This window comes from Camelus dromedarius, chromosome 17 (genome assembly GCF_036321535.1).
Source record: "Camelus dromedarius isolate mCamDro1 chromosome 17, mCamDro1.pat, whole genome shotgun sequence".
NCBI classification, from domain to species: domain Eukaryota; kingdom Metazoa; phylum Chordata; class Mammalia; order Artiodactyla; family Camelidae; genus Camelus; species Camelus dromedarius.
In genome coordinates this window covers 2439872-2457920 of record NC_087452.1, presented here as the reverse complement: position 1 = coordinate 2457920, position 18049 = coordinate 2439872, and the positions used below count along the sequence as shown (strand labels likewise).

General features: G+C 58.5%; 1 protein-coding gene across 5 annotated transcripts; it reads right to left on the bottom strand.

The window, feature by feature from the left end:
• Nucleotides 1-1039: 1039 nt before the first annotated feature.
• Nucleotides 1040-17820, bottom strand: HDAC11 (histone deacetylase 11). 5 transcript variants are annotated; one of them, XM_031471010.2, is made up of 10 exons: nt 17756-17814; nt 16639-16787; nt 14411-14511; nt 8133-8249; nt 7155-7197; nt 5415-5491; nt 4331-4393; nt 3988-4084; nt 2912-3090; nt 1040-2718 (listed from the first exon to the last, which is right to left on the bottom strand). In XM_031471010.2, coding segments are annotated over exons 1-10 (1044 nt in total). In that variant the 5' UTR covers nt 17758-17814; the 3' UTR covers nt 1040-2502. The 5 variants fall into 5 exon arrangements, with proteins under 5 accessions (XP_031326870.1, XP_064352266.1, XP_064352264.1 ...); XM_064496196.1 differs by lacking the exon at nt 7155-7197 and having other exon boundaries at nt 17756-17820; XM_064496194.1 differs by lacking the exon at nt 7155-7197 and having other exon boundaries at nt 3988-4172.
• Between the last annotated feature and the right edge of the window lie 229 nt (nt 17821-18049).

Below are 18049 nucleotides of genomic sequence, written 5' to 3'. Positions count from 1 at the left end.
GCTGGCATGTTCCCCGTGAGTTTTTATAACCTGGGGTACAGTTTGCCAAGAGCCAAGTACACACATCTTTAGAACAGATTGCAACACTCCCCCTGAGCTACCAGAGCATCGCCCGCGTGGCTAACATCCCCTGGGTGTTTGTCCCTAGGACGGCCCTTCAGGTGAGCACAGTGTCCCTGAAGGCCTCAACCGCGGAGGAGGAAGGGGCTGTGGCTTCCAGAGCCAAGGCCTGGGCTGGAATCCCACTCCTCCACCTACTATTTGGGGACCTCGAGCAACTAACCCCCCTGTGCCTTGGTGTCTGCATCTTTAAAACAGAGATAACAGAGCCTTGCCACCCTTCATCCTCCTCGCACCCAGCACGGGGCCGACCTGGACCCCTGCCCACCGCCCCAGATGTCTTCGTCTGATGTCCATGTCCCTGGCACTGACTCTCGAGGGGCTGCCACGCCCCACCCAGGCCATGCCACTAACGCTGGGGGTGCCATGGTCCCTCTGCGAGGCTGAGGACAGGGTCCTGCTCCCCACCTGCTGGGACCCCTCTGGCCTGGCCCGGCCCCACGGATGCTCCAGCATGTGTGCCCAGCCCAGGGCAGGGAGAACCCCGGCCAGGGCCCCCAGCCGCTTCCCACACGGTGCCGAGCCCCCATCGCCGCCCAGCCCTGCCGGCCCGCCCAGCCCCGCCGGCCCGCCCAGCCCCGCCTGCCCCAACCCCGAACCCCTCTCTGTCTGGAGAACACTTCCCTCACCCTTGCCAAATCTGAGGCAGCTGAGAACAGATACTCTGGAATCTGGCAGAGCTGGGGTCAGATCTGGCTCTGCTTTTCACTAGATGCATGGCCCGGGCAAATTCCTGAGTCTCAGTTGCCTCCTCTGTCAAATGGGAATAACGACCTTCTTCATAGGACGGAATTAAATACGCCCACCCATCGGGCAGCGACCCCACGCCAGGCCTCGTGCTCTGCGGTTTTCCCACCTTCGTTTCCTTTCATCCTGCGGAGGAAGGGACTCCCCACCTCAAGAACACATGGCAGCCAGCTCTGATCAAGAAGAGCCTTTATGAGTCTCTCAAACATGGGCTCCCTGGGGACAAGCCAGCCCCTCGCCTGCCCCCAGAGGTCGCCGGCTTGAGTGGGAGTTGAAGGGGTGTTAGGTGCCTCGAGTCAGAGACAGAGACCACGGGAGGGGTAGGGAGGGTGGGGCGTCCAAGCCATGATTAGTGCCTCAGGGCTGGTCCAGGTGGTCAGCATTTTCGACAATTGGTGATCTTGGGACCCTTCCCGGAAGCACCCCCAACCCCGGCAGAGACAGCAGTGAGGGGGATAAGGGAGAAAGTGGGCGAATTCAGGAGACCCCCAGGTGGCGAGGAGCACACGTCCCACACCCACACTGACCATGGATGGACGGCCTTCCCGCCCCACCCCATCTCATCACGAAGAACACACCCCGGCAAGGAGGAGTGTGCACCCCTCCCCATCACTGTGCCAGCTTCCCGGGGAGGGGCTGAGCATCCCTCTCAGAGTAGAGCTGAGGACAAGGTCAGAGCCCACCTGGGACCCCAAATGCAGAGCGCAATCAGGGCCCAGCACTTTGGGTGAGGCCAGCAGAGGCTGCAGCCCCTGCCCTCACCACCTGCAGACCCTCCACTCTCCTCCAGGAACTCCAGCCTGGCCTCACCCGCATCCCATTCCCGCCTGGACCTGCAGGACCCAGCATGGCCACCTGCACTGCCCCGATTTCCCCATCTGAGCCCCGCCTGCCTCTGCCCCCTCAAGCCTCCAGAGCTGAGGCCTGTCCCTGAGCCACGCATTCTACCCCCCAAACTGCCGCTCTCCCTGGATGGGCAAGACACTGTGGAGATCCGGGTTTGGGGCCCCTCAGGCCTCCCCTCCCGCGCACTGCCAGGCAGAGGCTCTGGGAAAGCTGGTCCAGCCCTTGCTCTGCTGGAGGGTGACAGAAGGGAAAACCCACCTGTGTCCCCCTCCCTGCCGCCCGGACATCCAGGCCCAAGGCTCCTGCCCGCTGGCTGGGAATGCAGGGACCCCCCCTCCTCCCGAGGCCTGGCTCCAGCACCCCTCAGCCCTCCCAGGCCTGGGACGAGGAGATGAGGGTGAAGATGAGGAGGGAGGAGGCCCAGCCTCAGGAGAGACGGAAATGTCCTCGGTCTGAAACGGTCGTACTGTTTTGTTAACCAGAACACCCCACCCCTGGGGGCCCTCCCTGTGCCCGGGGGCCTCACCTGCCCTCCTCCCTCCTGGGAGAACCACTGTCTGTCTGCACAGGGCCTGGTCAGGCCATGACCGTGACCGTGACCGTGTGGGTTGTGCTGGGACTCAGGCCCTGCCCTCTGCCCCCGCCCACAGAGGGGCCTGGAGACCCCCGACACCCAGTGGAGAGAGTGGAGCTGTGCGCGAGGCCCCCCCACCCCTTGGTTGGAAAAGGAGAAGCACTGAGGGGCAGGTGGGTGGGCAGCAGGCAGGGAGCCACTCAAGGGCAGTGCAGTCAGGGCACCTCCGGGGGCAGCAGAGGGGTGTCTGAGTTCTGTGCCGAGACGCTGGCTGCCTCAGGCCCGATGAGCCCCACGCCATGCAAATTAAGGATGGAGTCGGCGATGATGCGGGCCGTGCGCTTCTGGTACCCGCCCGAGGTCACCATGAGGATGGGTACCTGGCGGCCTCGGACCATCCGGAACACCAGCTCATCTCGCCTCACGACGCCCTGTGGGGGGGATGGGGAAGGCCTGGGTCCTCGGGGTATCGGGAAGTCCTGCTCCAGGTCTAACCCTGGTCTGGACTGCTGCTGCTTCAGCTCATCCCCTCTGACATCAGGAGAAGCACCAGGGCTGCCCACCTTCCCTGCTGCTGCTGGGTCCCAGGAACAGACCCACCTCGGCCCCAGGGCCAGGACTCACCTGCGGGCTGATGGACAGCCCCCCAAGGCGGTCACCCTCGAGGATGTCCGTGCCCGCATTGTACACAACCACGTCAGGCTGATGCTCCTTGAGGGCTCTCTCCAGGTTCCTCTCCACTTTACTCAGGTATTCGTCATCCTCCGTGCCCCATTCCAGCTCCACCTTCCTCCTGATGGCCTCTGCCAGGGTGGCAGGAAGAGCCCCAACATGCAGAGGAGGAACACTGAGGCTCGGGAGGGCAAGGTCTGCCCGTTTCCCTACCGGTACCCGAGGCAGAGCTGGAACTGCTCTGCCCTCAGCACTGCCCGACCTCTCATCCTCTTATCCACCCAAAGCCAAGCTAAAGAGAGCAGAAGTGCTGAAACACAGACCCATAGGAAAGGAAAACAGGATCACAGATGAAATGCTGCCCTGGGGACGCAGGGACCCACAACTAGTGTCTGATCTCACTCTGTGAGCCCTCGCCTGGATGTGTGGACACCCCAGTGCCTTCAGGTCCAAGTCCGGCACATTCGAGATTCAGTTCAGAAACGGGTTCTGGGGGCCACATCAGTGGCTGAGTTACCAACAGCAGACCCGCTGGTTCTTCCTGCATAAATGTCCCCTCCCCACAAAGCTCATCTGAGAGCCTCTGCCTTTTGATCAATTAGTCTAATCCGCTTGTATTTTTTGTAATCCCTCTTATGTATGAACTGAAGATTTCTGCCATCTTACTTCATATGTTCTATTTATGTATTTTTCCCTTCTTGTTTCTTTTTCGTTCTTTCCTGTTTCCTACCAGACAGCTACGTGCCTAAGAGAAGAGCATTTTATTCTTCTGGTGGCTACCCCAGTATGAGGACTCACACATGTGTTTCACGGGCAAGTTTGTGTGGTATTGGGTGTGTCCAATGACCTCGGTTAGTTTAGGTCTCAGTTTCCTTGTCTGTAAAACGGGGACCGTCCCCACCTCAAGGGGATGCTGAGGACAACTAAATGAAGTGACCTCTGCAGGGCCCAGCATGGAGGAAATACCCCAGAGAGAGAGCCTCATCCAAGCCAGAGTGCACTTGAGGCTGAGGGCGGGGGCAGCTTACGCTTGGCAAGGCGGTCGCCGGGGTAGATGTGGCGATTGTAGACGTCCATGATGTACACGCGCTTGTCACCCATGAAGTCCCGCTCGTGCCCATTGCCCTGCGGGGAGCACACGGGCGTGCTCACAGGCAGGCATCCTTGGCCAAACCAGGACTCTCCTCCACACCCAAGGAGATGCCCCAGGCACCTGCAGGCCAGTGGCAGAGGCCCAGCTTGAGGCTTGGGGATGCTCCTTGGGGAGGCGGCCCACAGGAAGGGGTCGTGTGTCCGACAGAGGCTGATGGGGAGTATGGGAGGCCCTTGGGGACCGGGCCCCTGAGACCCCAGCCCCCACAGGACACTCACCTGATGGGCATCCAGATCCACGATGGTGGCCCTAGAGACGCCCTCCACTCGTTCAAACAGAAACTGCCCGGGGTAGAGAGGAGGGTGAGGACCCACACAGACTGGAGGACGCAGCCCTCAGGGACCCCCATTGGTGAGGGGGTGGGGTGGGAGCTTGTACATGCTGGGGAAGGTCAGGCCACCGGGCAAAGCCTCCACCACTCAAGAGAGCTGTGTGGCTCCACAGGAGCATGCGTGCATGTTCAGGGAAGGCTCCCTGGAGGAGGGGGCGCGTGCTGTGCCCTGAAGGGCTGGAGATCAGGAGGTAAGAGGAACATCAGGCTGGCCCTCAGAGAGAGCCCAGGATTCCTGGGGAAACGTGGAGGGTGCAGAGCCGGGAACCTCCCCTCCAGGCTGTGCCCGGAGCTTCCTTCTGCAGTCTCTGCCTTCCTGCAAGGCCCAGCCCTAAAGCCTCCTCCTTTCCCCTACCCTCCAGGAAGGCCTCCAGGGCGACCCTTCTCCTAATGGCTGGGGCCTGCGGATCTGCCCCCTCCTCTCTGAGTCTGTGCCCTGGGAGGACAGGACCCACGTTGGCCCATTCTGGCTCCCAGCACAAGGCCGGGCTGGGGGAGCAGTGGGGTCAGTGCCAGCTCTGCCCCTTTGGGCTGTGACCCCACCCGTCTGGGCCCCAGCTTCCCCGTCTGCAACATGGATTAATGGGTGAGCCCTGGATTCGGAGGCTGGCACAGGGGGAGCCCACAGTAAATGCCCGCTGCTACCTTCACCAACGCGATTATTACTTCTCTCGCCCCCTTGCTCTTCTGGAGCAACCCTCTTCCTCTCATAATTTAATACTGACAAGAAAGCTGCTCCCCGCCAGTCCCCTGCCCTGGTTGAAGGCTGTCCTCACCCAAGGGCACAGGCCCCACGCGAGAGGACGTGTGGGACCTGGGTCTGGGTCCCCACCTGGCTGAGCGACCCGGCTGAGCTCCCTCCCCTCCTGAGCCCCAGTTCCCTTCTCTGCAATGTCGGGTGAGAACTCCAAACTGGGGGGCTGTTCCAGGGAAGCTCCTGGAGGCGAGCCCCCACGTGCTCTGGGGCGCACCTTAATGGCCAGCGTGATGTCCGCGTAGGCGCAGAAGCCCCCGCCCCGGTCGCTGGAGCAGTGGTGGAAGCCTCCACCTGCCAGGACAGACATGGCTCGGTCAGGGCCGGCTCAAGGGCTCGGCCCGGGATCTCCCGCCCCTCTTCCCTCCCAGCCTCTCCCCAACCCCCCGCGCCCCCCCACTCACCCCCCAGGGACACCTCTGGGGGGGCAAAGTGAACTTGGTGCCTGGGCACAGACAGTGCGTCATCACGGCCACCCCTGCCCACAGCTAGACGCCTCTCGGATGTCCCTGCAAGTCAGCCTCCAATGCCCACCCCCCCGCCAGGGGATGGGAGCTCATCCTCCCCAAGGCAGAGAGCTGTTCCTTGTCCCCACAGGGCTGGGGCCTGCCCCCTGCGACTCCCACACAAGGAAGGGGCAGTGGGGCTCTGGGGGACCCGTTTACCTTGGGACCACCAGATTCTGTGGGTGGTGGAAGGGGATGGTCAGAAGGGCGCCCCCTGCTGGTCATAGCAGCCCATGGCAACGGGGAGGGCCCTGGAGACCAGGGTTCAGCCCCCTCTTTCCCCAACCTTGAGACCACAGCCTCCACACCCACAGAGCCCCACTCCCCTGACCTGCAGGGGCCTCTGACATTGATCCCAACAGCCGCCCCACCCAGCAGAGTGAAGCCGGGCCCAGGGGTACAAGGGGCTTGTCTCTTCCACCACCCAGGAGGCCATGATGGATCATAACCATGAGATTACAGCCAGTGGTGAACTCCCACCTGAGCACTGAGCTCGCTGAAGCCTCCCTACGGCCCTAGGAGGGGGCACTGCTATCACTGCCCCCATTTTACAGATAAGGAAACTGCAGCACAGAGAGGGTCAGCAACTGGCCCAGGATCACACAGCTAGCTAACAGCAGAACCATGATTCAGACCCAGACTGGATCAGGACCCAGGCTCTTAAGCAATCTCAGGCCACACCACCTCCCATGGGGAGGGCTTCCGGCACACCTGTGGGAGCCCTGCTGCAGACACCCAGCCCATGCGTCACTCATCCGGCTTGATCAGCAGAGTATCATAACCTCATGGTGATGCCAGCCCTCCCGCTGCGCACCTGGCCTCCCAGAGCTCAGCGCCAAAGGTGGGGCCCCTGCTCTGGGGCGCTGGGCGAGCCACCAGGCCTCTCTCCACATCTGTTTCCTCACCCATATAACACAGCTGAGAGCAGTACCAGCCCACACAGGAGACTGGACAGAAAAGGGATTTGCAAAGTGTGACGTGCTGAGCCTCCCTGCCAGACAACGACGGGGACAAGGAAGACCAGGCGAGCAGCCCTCGCGTGAGCCAATCCTGCAGAGTCCAGGGGCCATGCTAGCCCTCAGGGTGTGGCACTGGCCCTAGCCCTGTCTGCCCAGTGTGACGTGGCAGACAGAGCCCCCACAGGCTGTCCCGGGCCCCAGGAGGCTGATGAAGGGTTTGAGGGGAGCATCTGACACTCTGCAGGATTTAGCCCCAGGCAGAGCTGCCCAGGCTCTCTGGAAAGGAGTGAGCTTCCTGTCACTGGAAGTGTGCAAAGGCGAAGCTGGGAAGCCTCCTGGGGGAAGTCTTTCAGACCAGGGTCCCACCTGGTCGGAGGCACTAGGTGGCGGGGGGGGGGAGGGTCCCTCCCCAGCACTAGGTAGCTGCACGTCTGCTCCAGGGTCCTACCCTCTGGCTCCCTCAGGGCCCAGGCCCGGCCCCAGGGCACTCACCCACGTTGATGGCCCAGCCTCGCTCCACGGCCAGCTTCCCCGCCTGGGGAGACAAGCACTGAGTGAGGCTGCAGGAGGCTAGTCCTTCACTCACTCACTCACTGACCCACTCACTCATCTCATCCACACCGTTTCCAGCCCCCTCCAAGGTGGGGGTGAGCTGTGAGGTGGGGGTACAGGAGGCACCCCCCCCCAGCACACTCCAGATCGGCTGGTTTATGAGACATGCAGTGCGTAAGCCCCTTTGCAGTTTTGGGAGGAAACTGGAGAAAATTAAAAGTTTCGTTCCTAGGACTGCACATGAGCTGACAAGGATGCTAATGTGTCTTTCAAAGGGAAAACAGACATTTCTGCTGTGGAAATACTGTGGACTTAAGACTGAAATCCTGTAGGAAATCAAAATTTGAGAGTGGGCAGGACGATTCTCATAAACCAAGAAGAATGCACAAATTAGCAAAGCTTAAAAGGAAACTACAGGGATCACAGGCGTTGGTCTAGGTCTGAGTTAGGTCATCCAACTTAAATCTGAAATGCGCCTCTTCCATCAACGCCGCAGCCTGCGGCCAGTTTTAGGGAAACCTACACACAGGGTGTGAAAGCCAGCTTTGTTCTCGGCTGCCACACCCACCATCGCACTGAACTCATTGGGTTTTGTTTCCATCTGAAATCTGCAACCTCGGAGTCAGTTTTAGGACACACTCCCTGGGGGTGGTGAGGCAGCATCTTAAACACCAGCAAACACAGTAACTCCAATAGGCGGTCTTGGGGGAGGAACAGTGACTCCTAATGTCCCAGATGCGGAGCCTTTGGAAGAAAGAGCTCTTGTTGCTGCCTTACGTACTATTTAGAAGACTTTGCTCAACCACTAAGTGAGACAGGGCATTCCGGATGGAGAGCCTGGGCAGACAAGGGGTGTGGGGAAGGATCCCGGGGGCCCCTGCCCACCGCTGCTGCTCCGTCCGCCGGCCCCCCACCTACCATTATGGTTCCTCCCGTCTGGGTCCGCAGGGGCTTCAGCACCTTCCTTTGCACGAGGAAGTTGGGCAGGAAGATGACAGGGGGGATCTCCGTAATGGCTGCAACCGCAAAGGACCACTGTGGAAAGACACGCGGGTCGTTGGCCTCCCTCTGCCCGGTGGGCCCAGAGGCAGCAGTGGGGGAGCGGACTCCCCCTGTGCCAGCTTCAGGGTGCCTGGGGAGCTCCCCACAAGTGCAGCTCCTCGGGTGAGAAATGAGAGCTCTGGATTCGGTGCAGAGACATTGGCACCGCGTTTACCGAGCTGCGAAGTCAGCCCGCCGACCTCCTGCTCCCAGGCCCTCTGCTGCCCTCTAGTGCCCAGAACAAGAGCTGCCGGCGACTCCAGCTCACTGGGGAAAGGACCCAGCACTGGCCCAGCCCGCCCACTGCACACAGGGGACACTGAGGCCCTAGGGGAAGGATCTTTCCTCCCAAGGTCACAATGAGTCACTGACAGAGCCGAGTCTGGAGCGCAGGGCTCCGGCTCCCCAGCACAGCACACCATCTCCAACCACTGGGAATCGGAAGTCCCTTCCTAAGGGGCTGGACGCCCTCATCTCTGCTGCTGGGGCGGGAGGATCTGGGGCACCCAAAAGGCCTCTGCACCACGATCAGGACACAGCTTTCCCTACCACCTCCAGGGGCCTGGGCAAGCGTCCGGGCACCCTCATCCTGGACCATCTCCTGCCTGGCTGAGAATGCCTGAGGTCCAGGCCCCTGCTCAGCACCGACCCCAGGCAGAGCCCTGCAGGGGCCCCGGCACGTGGGAGGTATTCACGAAGATCTTGCTGGGCGCCAGGCCCCGGAGGTGGGGCTGGTCCTGCGCTCACAGATGGACATCTGCCAAGCTGGGAGGCGCTGACATGCCCTATGACAGCTATGCGTGGGGTGGTGGGGGGAGAAAAACAGTCTGGGTGGGGGTGGGGCGAGAGGCTTTGGGAGATGGTGACGTCATGCTGAGACTGCAGCTGGACGGCAGTTACCCAGACGCAGGGGTCACGGTAAGATGGTGACCTCAGTCAGGGACTTGACACCTGTAAGGAGAAGATGGCGCAGCTGGGACAGGGCTGTGCTGGCCGCTGGTCGGAAGGGCCTGGTCTGCCCAAGGGCGTTCAGAGGGCATTCCCAGAGCAGTGGGAAGCCGTCAGACGTGCGCAGCTCCCAAGCTGCCGCAGTGACAGGACCAGCTAAGGGAGTAACAGAGGCAGCCGCCCCCGGGAGGGAGTGAGGGCTGACGAGGGTCTGGGGGAGGCGAGATGGGCGGGTCCAGGCAGCAGGTGGGGACCCAAGGCAGAGGGCCGGGGCCCAGAAGGGGAGCCCATGGGAGGACTGAGGGCAGGAGGGGTGGCAGGGTGTAGGGGGGGCCAGAGGAGGGCAGGCAGAGAGAAGGTTTTCCTAAGAGAGGCCCTGAGAGGGAGAACAGGAAGATGGCTCTACGCTCACCCGTCAGGGGGATTTAGGACGGGAGGGGCCTGGGCCTGTTCCACTGTGGGGTGGGGAGAATCAGCAGAGAGGAGCAGGGGAGGATGGGGCAGAGAAGTGGGACAGGACCCAGGGCACCTCTGCCAGGGGCACCCATGAGAGGCCAGGGCGGGGGGCAGGACAGAACCCACGTCAGCCCCCAGAGGGGCCCCTGCAGCTTCAGCCACCAGCCAACAGGGGAGACTTTGGTCAGGGTCCAGATGTGCTGCCCCCAGGTTGCCTGCACCGCTGCCAAATGCCCACGTGGCACCCCTCCCAGGCAGGGAAGGCTGAGGACGGCTGAAGACTGGGGATGCTCTCTCTGCTTCCTCACTCAATGCAGGAGCCACGGAGGGCGGCCCCAGGAGCAGCACTGCTCGTGGTCTAAGAAGAGAGAAGCCCGCGGGCGCCCCATCTCTTCTGACTGTAACACAGAGGCACCACGGGGCCAGGGAGGGTGTGGGTTGGGAAGCTAGAGCTGGGAGGAGGGAGTCTAGACAGCTGCAAGACCCGCGTGTGTGTGTGTGTGTGTGTGTGTGTGCGCGCGTGTGTGTGTGTGTGTGCGCACGCATGCACGTGCTGGTGGGTGGGGGCACCTGTGTGCATGTGTGTGGTGGTGGGCAGACCTAGTGAGAGGAAGGCGGCTGGCTCCACCTGTCCGTCACACCAACCCTACCCCTCAGCACAGGCCTGGCATGTGGAGGCACAGAACCACTGTTCTCCATGAATAAGTGAGCAAACAAATGAGCCACTGGAGGAAAACGGTAAGTCACTGCCTGCCCCCACCCTCAGCAGCCAGTGGGGGGTGGAGGATGAGAGATACTGAAGCCATATCTTGAAAAGGAAATGAAGAAAGCAAGTTCATTTACAACAACATCAAAAAGAATAAATTTAACCAAGCAGGTAACAGACTTGGACCCTGAAAACTACAAAACATTGTTGAAAGAACTTAAATAAGATCTAAATAAGTGGAAAGACACCCCGTGTTCATGGGATGGAAAGCTTAATATTGTAAAGATGACAATACTCTCCTAATTCATCTACAGATTCAGCACAATCCCTATCAAAATCCCAATGCCTTTTTATTTTTTTTTTGGAAATGAAGAAGTTAATCCAATAATTCACATGGAATCTTAAAGGACCCTGAAAAGCGAAAACAGTCTTAAAAAAGAACAAAGTTGGAGAACTCACAGTTCCCAATTCCAAAGCTGACCACCAAGCTTCAGCAATCCAAGTGGTGCAGGCTGGGCACACAGACCGAGGGAAGAGACCAGACAGCCCAGAATTAACCCACACATCTGTGGCCAAGTGACTTTCCAGCAGGGCCCCCAGGCCAGTCAATGGGGAAAGAACAGTCTCTGTAACAAACGGTGCTGGGAGAACAGGGTGTCCACACGCAAAATATGAACTCGGACCCCTACCTCACACCACATACAAAAATTAACTCAAAATGGATCAGAGACCTAAATATAAGCTAAAACTATAAAACTCTTAGAAGAAAACATAGGGGTTAATCTTCATGACCTTGGGTTTGGCAATGGATCCTTAGATACGACACCAAAAGCACAACCAACAAAAGAAAAAAAAATACAAATTGAACTTCAGCAAAGTTTAAAAATTTGGAACATCAATGGAGTGAAAACATAAACCACAGAATGGGAGAAAGTATTATTTATAAATCCGGGATATATAAAGAACTATGACTCAACCACAAAAATAACAAACAACCCAATTTTTGAAATGGGCCAACAGACACTTCTTCAAAGGAGATACGTAAGCAGCCAAGAAGCACATGGAAAGGTGCTCGGTCATTAACCATTAGGGAAATGCAAATTAAACCACGATGAGATACGGTTCACACCAAGCTGGCTTCAGTTAACAAAACGGAAAACAAGCGTTGTGGAGCTACAGCGATGCTGGAACCCTGTGCGCAGTTGTCAGGAACACAAAATGTGCAGCTGCCGTGGGAATCATTTTGGCTGTTTCTCAGAAAGTTCAACAGAATTACCTGATGGCCCAGCAATTCCGCTCCTAGGTATTTCCAATTCCCGAACTAATTGGAAATACGCACTGAAACAGGCCCTTGTTCGTGAATGTTCACAGCAACAAAGGCACAAAGGCCAAAAGCTGGAAAGAACTCCAACGTCCACCAGCCGAGGAAGGAATAAACAAAATGCGGTCCATCCACACGACAGACCAGGACTCAGCCATCGCGAGGAGTGAAGTGGAGACGCCTGGTGCGAGGGGAGTGAGTCTTTCTTTTTCATGGATGTATAGTCGATTTACAAGGCTGCGTTAGTTTCCGGTGGACAGCATAGTGACTCGGTTACACATGTATTCTTTTTCAGATTATTTTCCATTGTAGTTTATTACAAGGTATTGAATATGGTTCCCTGTGCTGTACTGCGCTGTTCATCTATTTTATTTGTAGTAGTGTGTATCTGTTAATCCCAAACTCCTAACATATGTCCCCCCTTTCCCCTTGGGTAACCATAAATTTGTTTTCTATGACTGTGAGACAATGCCTGGACTGGACATGGGTCTCACCTTTGTGTCAAGGGCATGTGGCCCTACGTCACTCTCCCGTGACACCTGGGACAAAGTCCAAACTCCTCCGCGGCCTGCAGAGCCCATGGCCCAGTGCTGCCGGCCTCCCTGACCACTTCACGCACCCCCTCAGTGTTTGAATATGGCTGCTTCCAGGGGGGACCAAGTCCCCTCCCCCTCCATCCCTGAGACTCTGCAACATTCTTCCCTTAAAACCCCACATTATCACCTGCTCCTCATTCTGTGGTCTCAGCTGGCACATCACTTCCTCTGTGAAGCCCTCCCTGACTACTCAGGCCAAATGAGCACACCTCCGCCCAGTTACCCTTTTTCTTTTTTTCCCTTCAGAGCCCTTTGGTGCTCTCTGAAACACAACTGTGTGGTAACTTCTTTATTTTCAGTCTTCTACAATGAAAATGCAAAGCCTTGGGAGCAGGGAACCTAGCTTACTCTTCTTTTGTACTCAGCACATAGTGAGTACTCCCTATAGATGTGTCAGACGACTGAACACTTCTCCTTCTTAGTAGGTCATATGGAAATCATCATGTTTCTCTTTTTGCTCTGGCTGCCAGGGAGCTTCAAGTCAAATATATAGCTCAATCATAGTGTCTTGGTTGTGCTGGCATACCTGAATCCTCCTCCTGTCCTGGACCTCAGTTTTCTAGTTGGGACTCTGCCTGTTAATACTTGTTTTTACTACTTATCATATAGTAAGCGGTCTTCAGGCTTCTGGGGGCCCAAGGCCAGGCATGCAGTCAGCTCTTCAAAAGGCCCTTCAGATGGATGGGGCCCTGGAGCCTCTCCCCTGACTCCAGCTTTGTCCCGGCATACTCACTCCCCCTGGCCCCACCTTGCTCCAGCTCAGTGCCTGTGCCTCCTGTAGCCACCCCTGCCCTCCCCCTGGACTCTGGCACCCATGTCCTCCTGGCCCAGCCCCTGGCCTATGGACGGTGATCATGCATGTCCGGGCCCCAGGAAACCAGGGCAGCCAAGTGCTGGGCTTCCTGCCAAGACCTTGCACACCTCTCTCTCCCAGGAGCCAAGTTTCACCCTCTTCCTGGTGATCCTTCCTGAGCTCACACTGTCGCAGCTCCATCTAGAATTCTCACAGCTCAGGGCCAGCGCTGGGGCAGGAGGGAGGGCAACAGCTATGACCAGGACCTGGGAAGACTGGACTGGACACCCTGTCTCGAGTACCCCCCAGGCCTGCCAGACTTCCCAGGTGACTTTGTGCAGCAGTGGCCCCTTTCTGGGCCTAGGCTTTTTCGTCTGCAGAGGGGAGGGGCCTGGTGACCTCTGGAATCCTCTCTGGCTCTGAGTCTGAGTCCTGCTGGGGAGCCTAGCAGTCAGGTCAGGGCTCCCACACTCGGGGTTGAGGCCCTGCAGCATCCCTGACCCCGCCAGGTTCTGGGGCCTCCCTGGCCCAGCCTCCCCCCTGCCCCCACACAGGACTGACTGAGCACCTCCACCCTCCGAACTGTAGCCACCCTCGAGAGCTGTGTGGCTCCTCAGGAAGGAGGTCACTGGCAGGCAGCCTGCAGGCGCAGGTCGGTCAGTAGGTAGGATTTAAAACAATTTTTAAACTCATTTTGAGTTGCTACATTAAGGAATCAGGAACTGTCTCTTAGTGATCTGAACTTCTGGCTTCTCTTTAAAAGTCAGGCCCTTGGCTGTGCTGCTCCCACCATGGAGCTGGGTGGTGGCCGCTGGCCTAGGAAGGGCAGGAGCTCTGGTTCGCCCCCCGACACTACCCACCACCCCTCCTGACCTCTTGTCTATGTCCCCTGCTGGGCCTTGGGGTGTAAAAATGAGTTTTCAGCCCAACAGTTTTGAACAAGTCTTAAGCAGTAGAAGCCCTTAGAAGAAAAGCTGAAACTTCAGCCCAATATAAAAGCAGGCCCAACGGGAACAGCTTTGGCTGGATGGGGCCAAGGGGCTGGGGTCCCCCATGCGTCATCCCAGCAGGGGTCTCTGAGGCCTGTCGACAGAGCACAGACTGAAAGTCACTGAGATGGACGCCCCAAGCCCCAGTGGAGGCTCCATCTCCACCAAGTGGCCATCCTGCTGTCACACTCCCAGGGTGGGGAGCTCACCACCCCTGGAGCAGCCCGACCCCGGTGTCTCCTCTTGGGGACCAGAGACTCACGTGCTCCCCCTGCAGAGGGACAGGAGTGGAGCCCCCCTCCCACTCTGGCTGCCCCTCCCAGCTGGCAGCCCCCAGGCCCTATACCTTGAGCTCGCTGAGATAGCGCCGCGTGTGCACCACCAGCAGATCTTCGTCCGAGGCCTCCCGCGCCTCCACCAGCATGCTGTCCGACAGGAGCTTCTCTTCTGAAAGCACAGAGCAGGCACCTGCATCCCCGCTGGCCTCCAGGCAGGCCCGGCCCAGCCCCTCCACAGGCTGCAGACTCAGTCTCAGACAGCTCTGCCCCAGCAGAAGGTGGGCAGTGGGAGAGCAGGGCCACCTCCCAGGCCTCGGGCCAGGGGTGAGACCTTGTGCACAGTGAGCCTCGTGGGCCCCAGGCCGCTGACAGCCGGGAGATGAGTTCAGCTGTGACTGACCACCTTTCAGAGGCGGGTGGGGCGGGGTTGAAGGTTGACTCTCAAGGGGAGAAAAGCTCTTCTGATCAATTTTCCCTCCACCTTTGGAAGACATCATGGGAGGCTCGGTGTGCTATGGCCCCTCTTTAAATACGCTTGACCCTTGTTCATCTCCATTTTTTTAACCACTCCCAAACCCAGCAATCAGTTTCACAGCAACAGGAAGCACCCTGAGCCGAAATACACTGTTGTTTTCATTGCATTTATTTTTTTGAACATGACCTTCGATGTGTGGCAAATAAAACTGGCTTTTTCTATTTAGAGGACGTGATGCTCCCTTTTAAAACAAATTTATTCAAGTTTTTAAAAATGAAGGCTAAGTCACTACAAAACAGGAAGGAAATGATGGAACCAGTGGTAGGAGGCGACTGCAAGGCCCCGAGAGTGGGTTGCAAAGGACTGATGTTTGGAGAACACTGCGTTGTGTCCTCACCCCTCACACACACCACACAGGATTCGCTCCAGTTTGCAGAGGAAGAAACTGAGGCAGAGAGCTCAGAGGCACAGTGAGAACAGGACCATGATGCTCTGGGCTCAAGGGAAATTGAAGGATGAGGTTAGACTCTAAGGGACCTGTTTTAATGTGTCACCCTTAGAAGGCAACCCTGGTAGAGACCAACTAATTCCATATATTTCCCACAAATAGCTCCGCATACAGCAGGTATCCTCCCACCCTGAACATTCCATGGCTCCCCACTGCCTTCAGGCAAAGGGCCAGCTCCTGCCCTGGTGGCACCCAAGGCCTTTCACCCTGTGGCCCTGCCTCCTTTCCACCCACATCCTCAGAGGAGAAAGGCAGGAACTCAGGAGGACTGTCAGCTCAGAGATGAGGGGGACAAGGAACCCCTCTGTACAGCTCCTGAGCGACACAGGAGCCCAAGGGGCACTGTAAGCTTTTCTTCTTAGTATTTTTCTTTAAATACTCACTCTGGTCACTCTTGCCAATGGAAAATCAGTATCACTTACCATCAATAGAAGTGAACCAGAAATAAAAACCAAAGATACAAAATCAAACAACAGTGTTACGAATCTCTGATTTGATTCTATTCTCTGCAAGGCGCAGAGCCCTAGGCTTGCCCTAGATTTGTTACAAGGGAGGTGGGCTAGCCACAAAGTGCAACTTCCTCCAAGGTGTGATCAGAAGGGCTGTGTGATTTAAAGATATTCAACTCTTCATTCCTTGCTAGGTGGCACTGCAGGGAACATTTCCTACCTCCCTCAGTTTAAGAACCCCCAAGACAGGGAATAAGAACATATTTTTCACCGGCCCACTGTGAGGCCTGAATCTTCCACTTGAACCAGACCCCTGGATTACAAGCAGCAGTCGAAATAGTGAGCTCCCCAGAGTATCACCCTGTGCAGGGGATGAGCCGCGGAGGGGAGGAATGTGGAGCTGAGAGTTCCAGACCCCACGCTCCCACTTAATGGCTGTGTGACTTTGGGCACATTTGCTAACCTTCCTGGGCCTCAGTCTCCTCCATCTGTAATCACTGGGGCTGGAGCAAAGGCTGTCCAACCTCCGGGGCCCTCTGAGCTTGTAGGCCATGGACATTACATTCCTCCAAACTTCCTGGAGACAGCTTCCCTGGGCCCATCATTCATTCATCAGCTCCCCTTGTACTGGGCCTCCAGGGACAGAGACGGGACTTAGGTCCACAGCAATGGGGAGCCAGTGAAGGTGGGATACAGGGGCATGTCATGCTTCGAAGTCTGGAAAGATCGTCTTGACAGCATGTGTGGAAGGCAGTCTGAGGGTTGGAGCTGGGAGGGTCTGAAGCTTATGTTTGGGGAAGACAGCACGGGGTGGTGGCAATGGGCAGAGGAAGCAGAAGTAGGGTCCCGGGGGGCCTTCCATACCTTTCAGGAAGCTGATCACTTTGCCCCATTTTCCTGCGTCAAAGGGGTGCAGCTTCTCCAGGCCCATGAAGGTGATGTTGTAGCGCGGCGAGTACACGATGGGCCAGCGTGTCTCCGGCACATGCTGGTACAGCTGGGTTGGGTGTGGCCTTCCGTGGGCACAGGGACAGACAGGGACATCCTCAGTGTGGGAAGCAGCCTCCCCTTCTGCGCCAGCCGGCTCTGAATGAACAGACAGCCCTGACCCAGTACCACTAGCCCCCGCGGCGGCAGGCAGAGAAAGGGTCACTTGGCAACAGCAACAACAACAACACTGCGGGTTCCTTTCTGCACAGCTCTTTCCCACACTGTCCAACCCAGTCCCCGCAGCAGCCCTAGGAGGGAAGCACCACCATCGCACCAGGGGCCCCAAGAGGGGACCAGGTGTGCCCAAGGTCACACAGCGGGTCTGTGGAGCAGTTTCTGTGCACCCAGGTGGGTCTGGCCACGAGACCTCAGCGTCTCAACCCCACATTATAGCAATTACACTGAGTAGCTGTGTGACCTTAGGCCTCACTTTCCTCAACTGTAAAACGTGTGGCTGTTAGGAGGATTGAGATAACGCATTTAACCACTGAGCATAGAAAGCGCCCTATCTCTGAGAGCTGGGGGGACAGTTTCCGGAAACAGCAGGTCGGGGCTCACGCAGGCTGCGGCCCAAGCCAGAGCCAGGAATGGGGGTCACCTCGGACCCCGCCGCGCAGCGGACCCCCCATCCCAGCTCCCCAGCCGCCGCACAGGGAGCAGAAACCCAGTTGCCACTGCGGGGGCCTCCGACAGCTAGTGGGGCCCGCGGGCAGACGTCAGAGCTGCGCATGTCGCGGGCCGCCGCCAGGTCGGGGCTTGCGGCCAGCTCCCGTCCCGTGGGCCGCAGATTAGTGGCGCGGGCAGATTAGGACACGCGAGGCCGGCCTGGGCACACGCTGCCCGAGCACCCCTCGCCCGCCGTACCTGGGCCCGCACCTGGCGGGCTCGCCCGGCCGCCCGCGCACTGGTGCTCCCGCCCACGGGGACCCCTGGCAACCCCCGGTGCTTGGCCCCGTGCCCCATCCCGCGTCCCTACCCCAGCCGCACTCACATCCCGGGGCCGGGCCCTCCCTGCGCTGCCACCGCTCCGCGACCGGGCGGGGCGGGGCGTGGCCCCGCCCACGACACGCCCCCGGCCTCGGCCGCCTCCGCTGGAGGCGGAGCTCCGAAGGCTCGGCTCCGCCCGGCCCGCGCCCGCGCTGCGTCACAGAGAGCTGGAGTCCCGCACGGGGCGCTCCTGCGGGAAGGAGGCCACGCCCCTGACGCCCATCAAGAGCTAAATCCCGCCTTCCGCAGACAAATACCCAATGGAATCGCGCCTGGCTCGGAAGCCACGCCCATTGGG

What these genes read in the sequence shown, in the direction of transcription:
- HDAC11 (XM_064496194.1), bottom strand. An exon ending in AGACGGGAGGAACCATAATG is followed by an intron (nt 5,492 to 8,132) that starts GTAGGTGGGGGG and finishes CTGTCCTGGCAG; the next exon opens with GTGGAGGCTTCCACCACTGC. An exon ending in TGGATCTGGATGCCCATCAG is followed by an intron (nt 4,173 to 4,330) that starts GTGAGTGTCCTG and finishes ACTGGCCTGCAG; the next exon opens with GTGCCTGGGGCATCTCCTTG.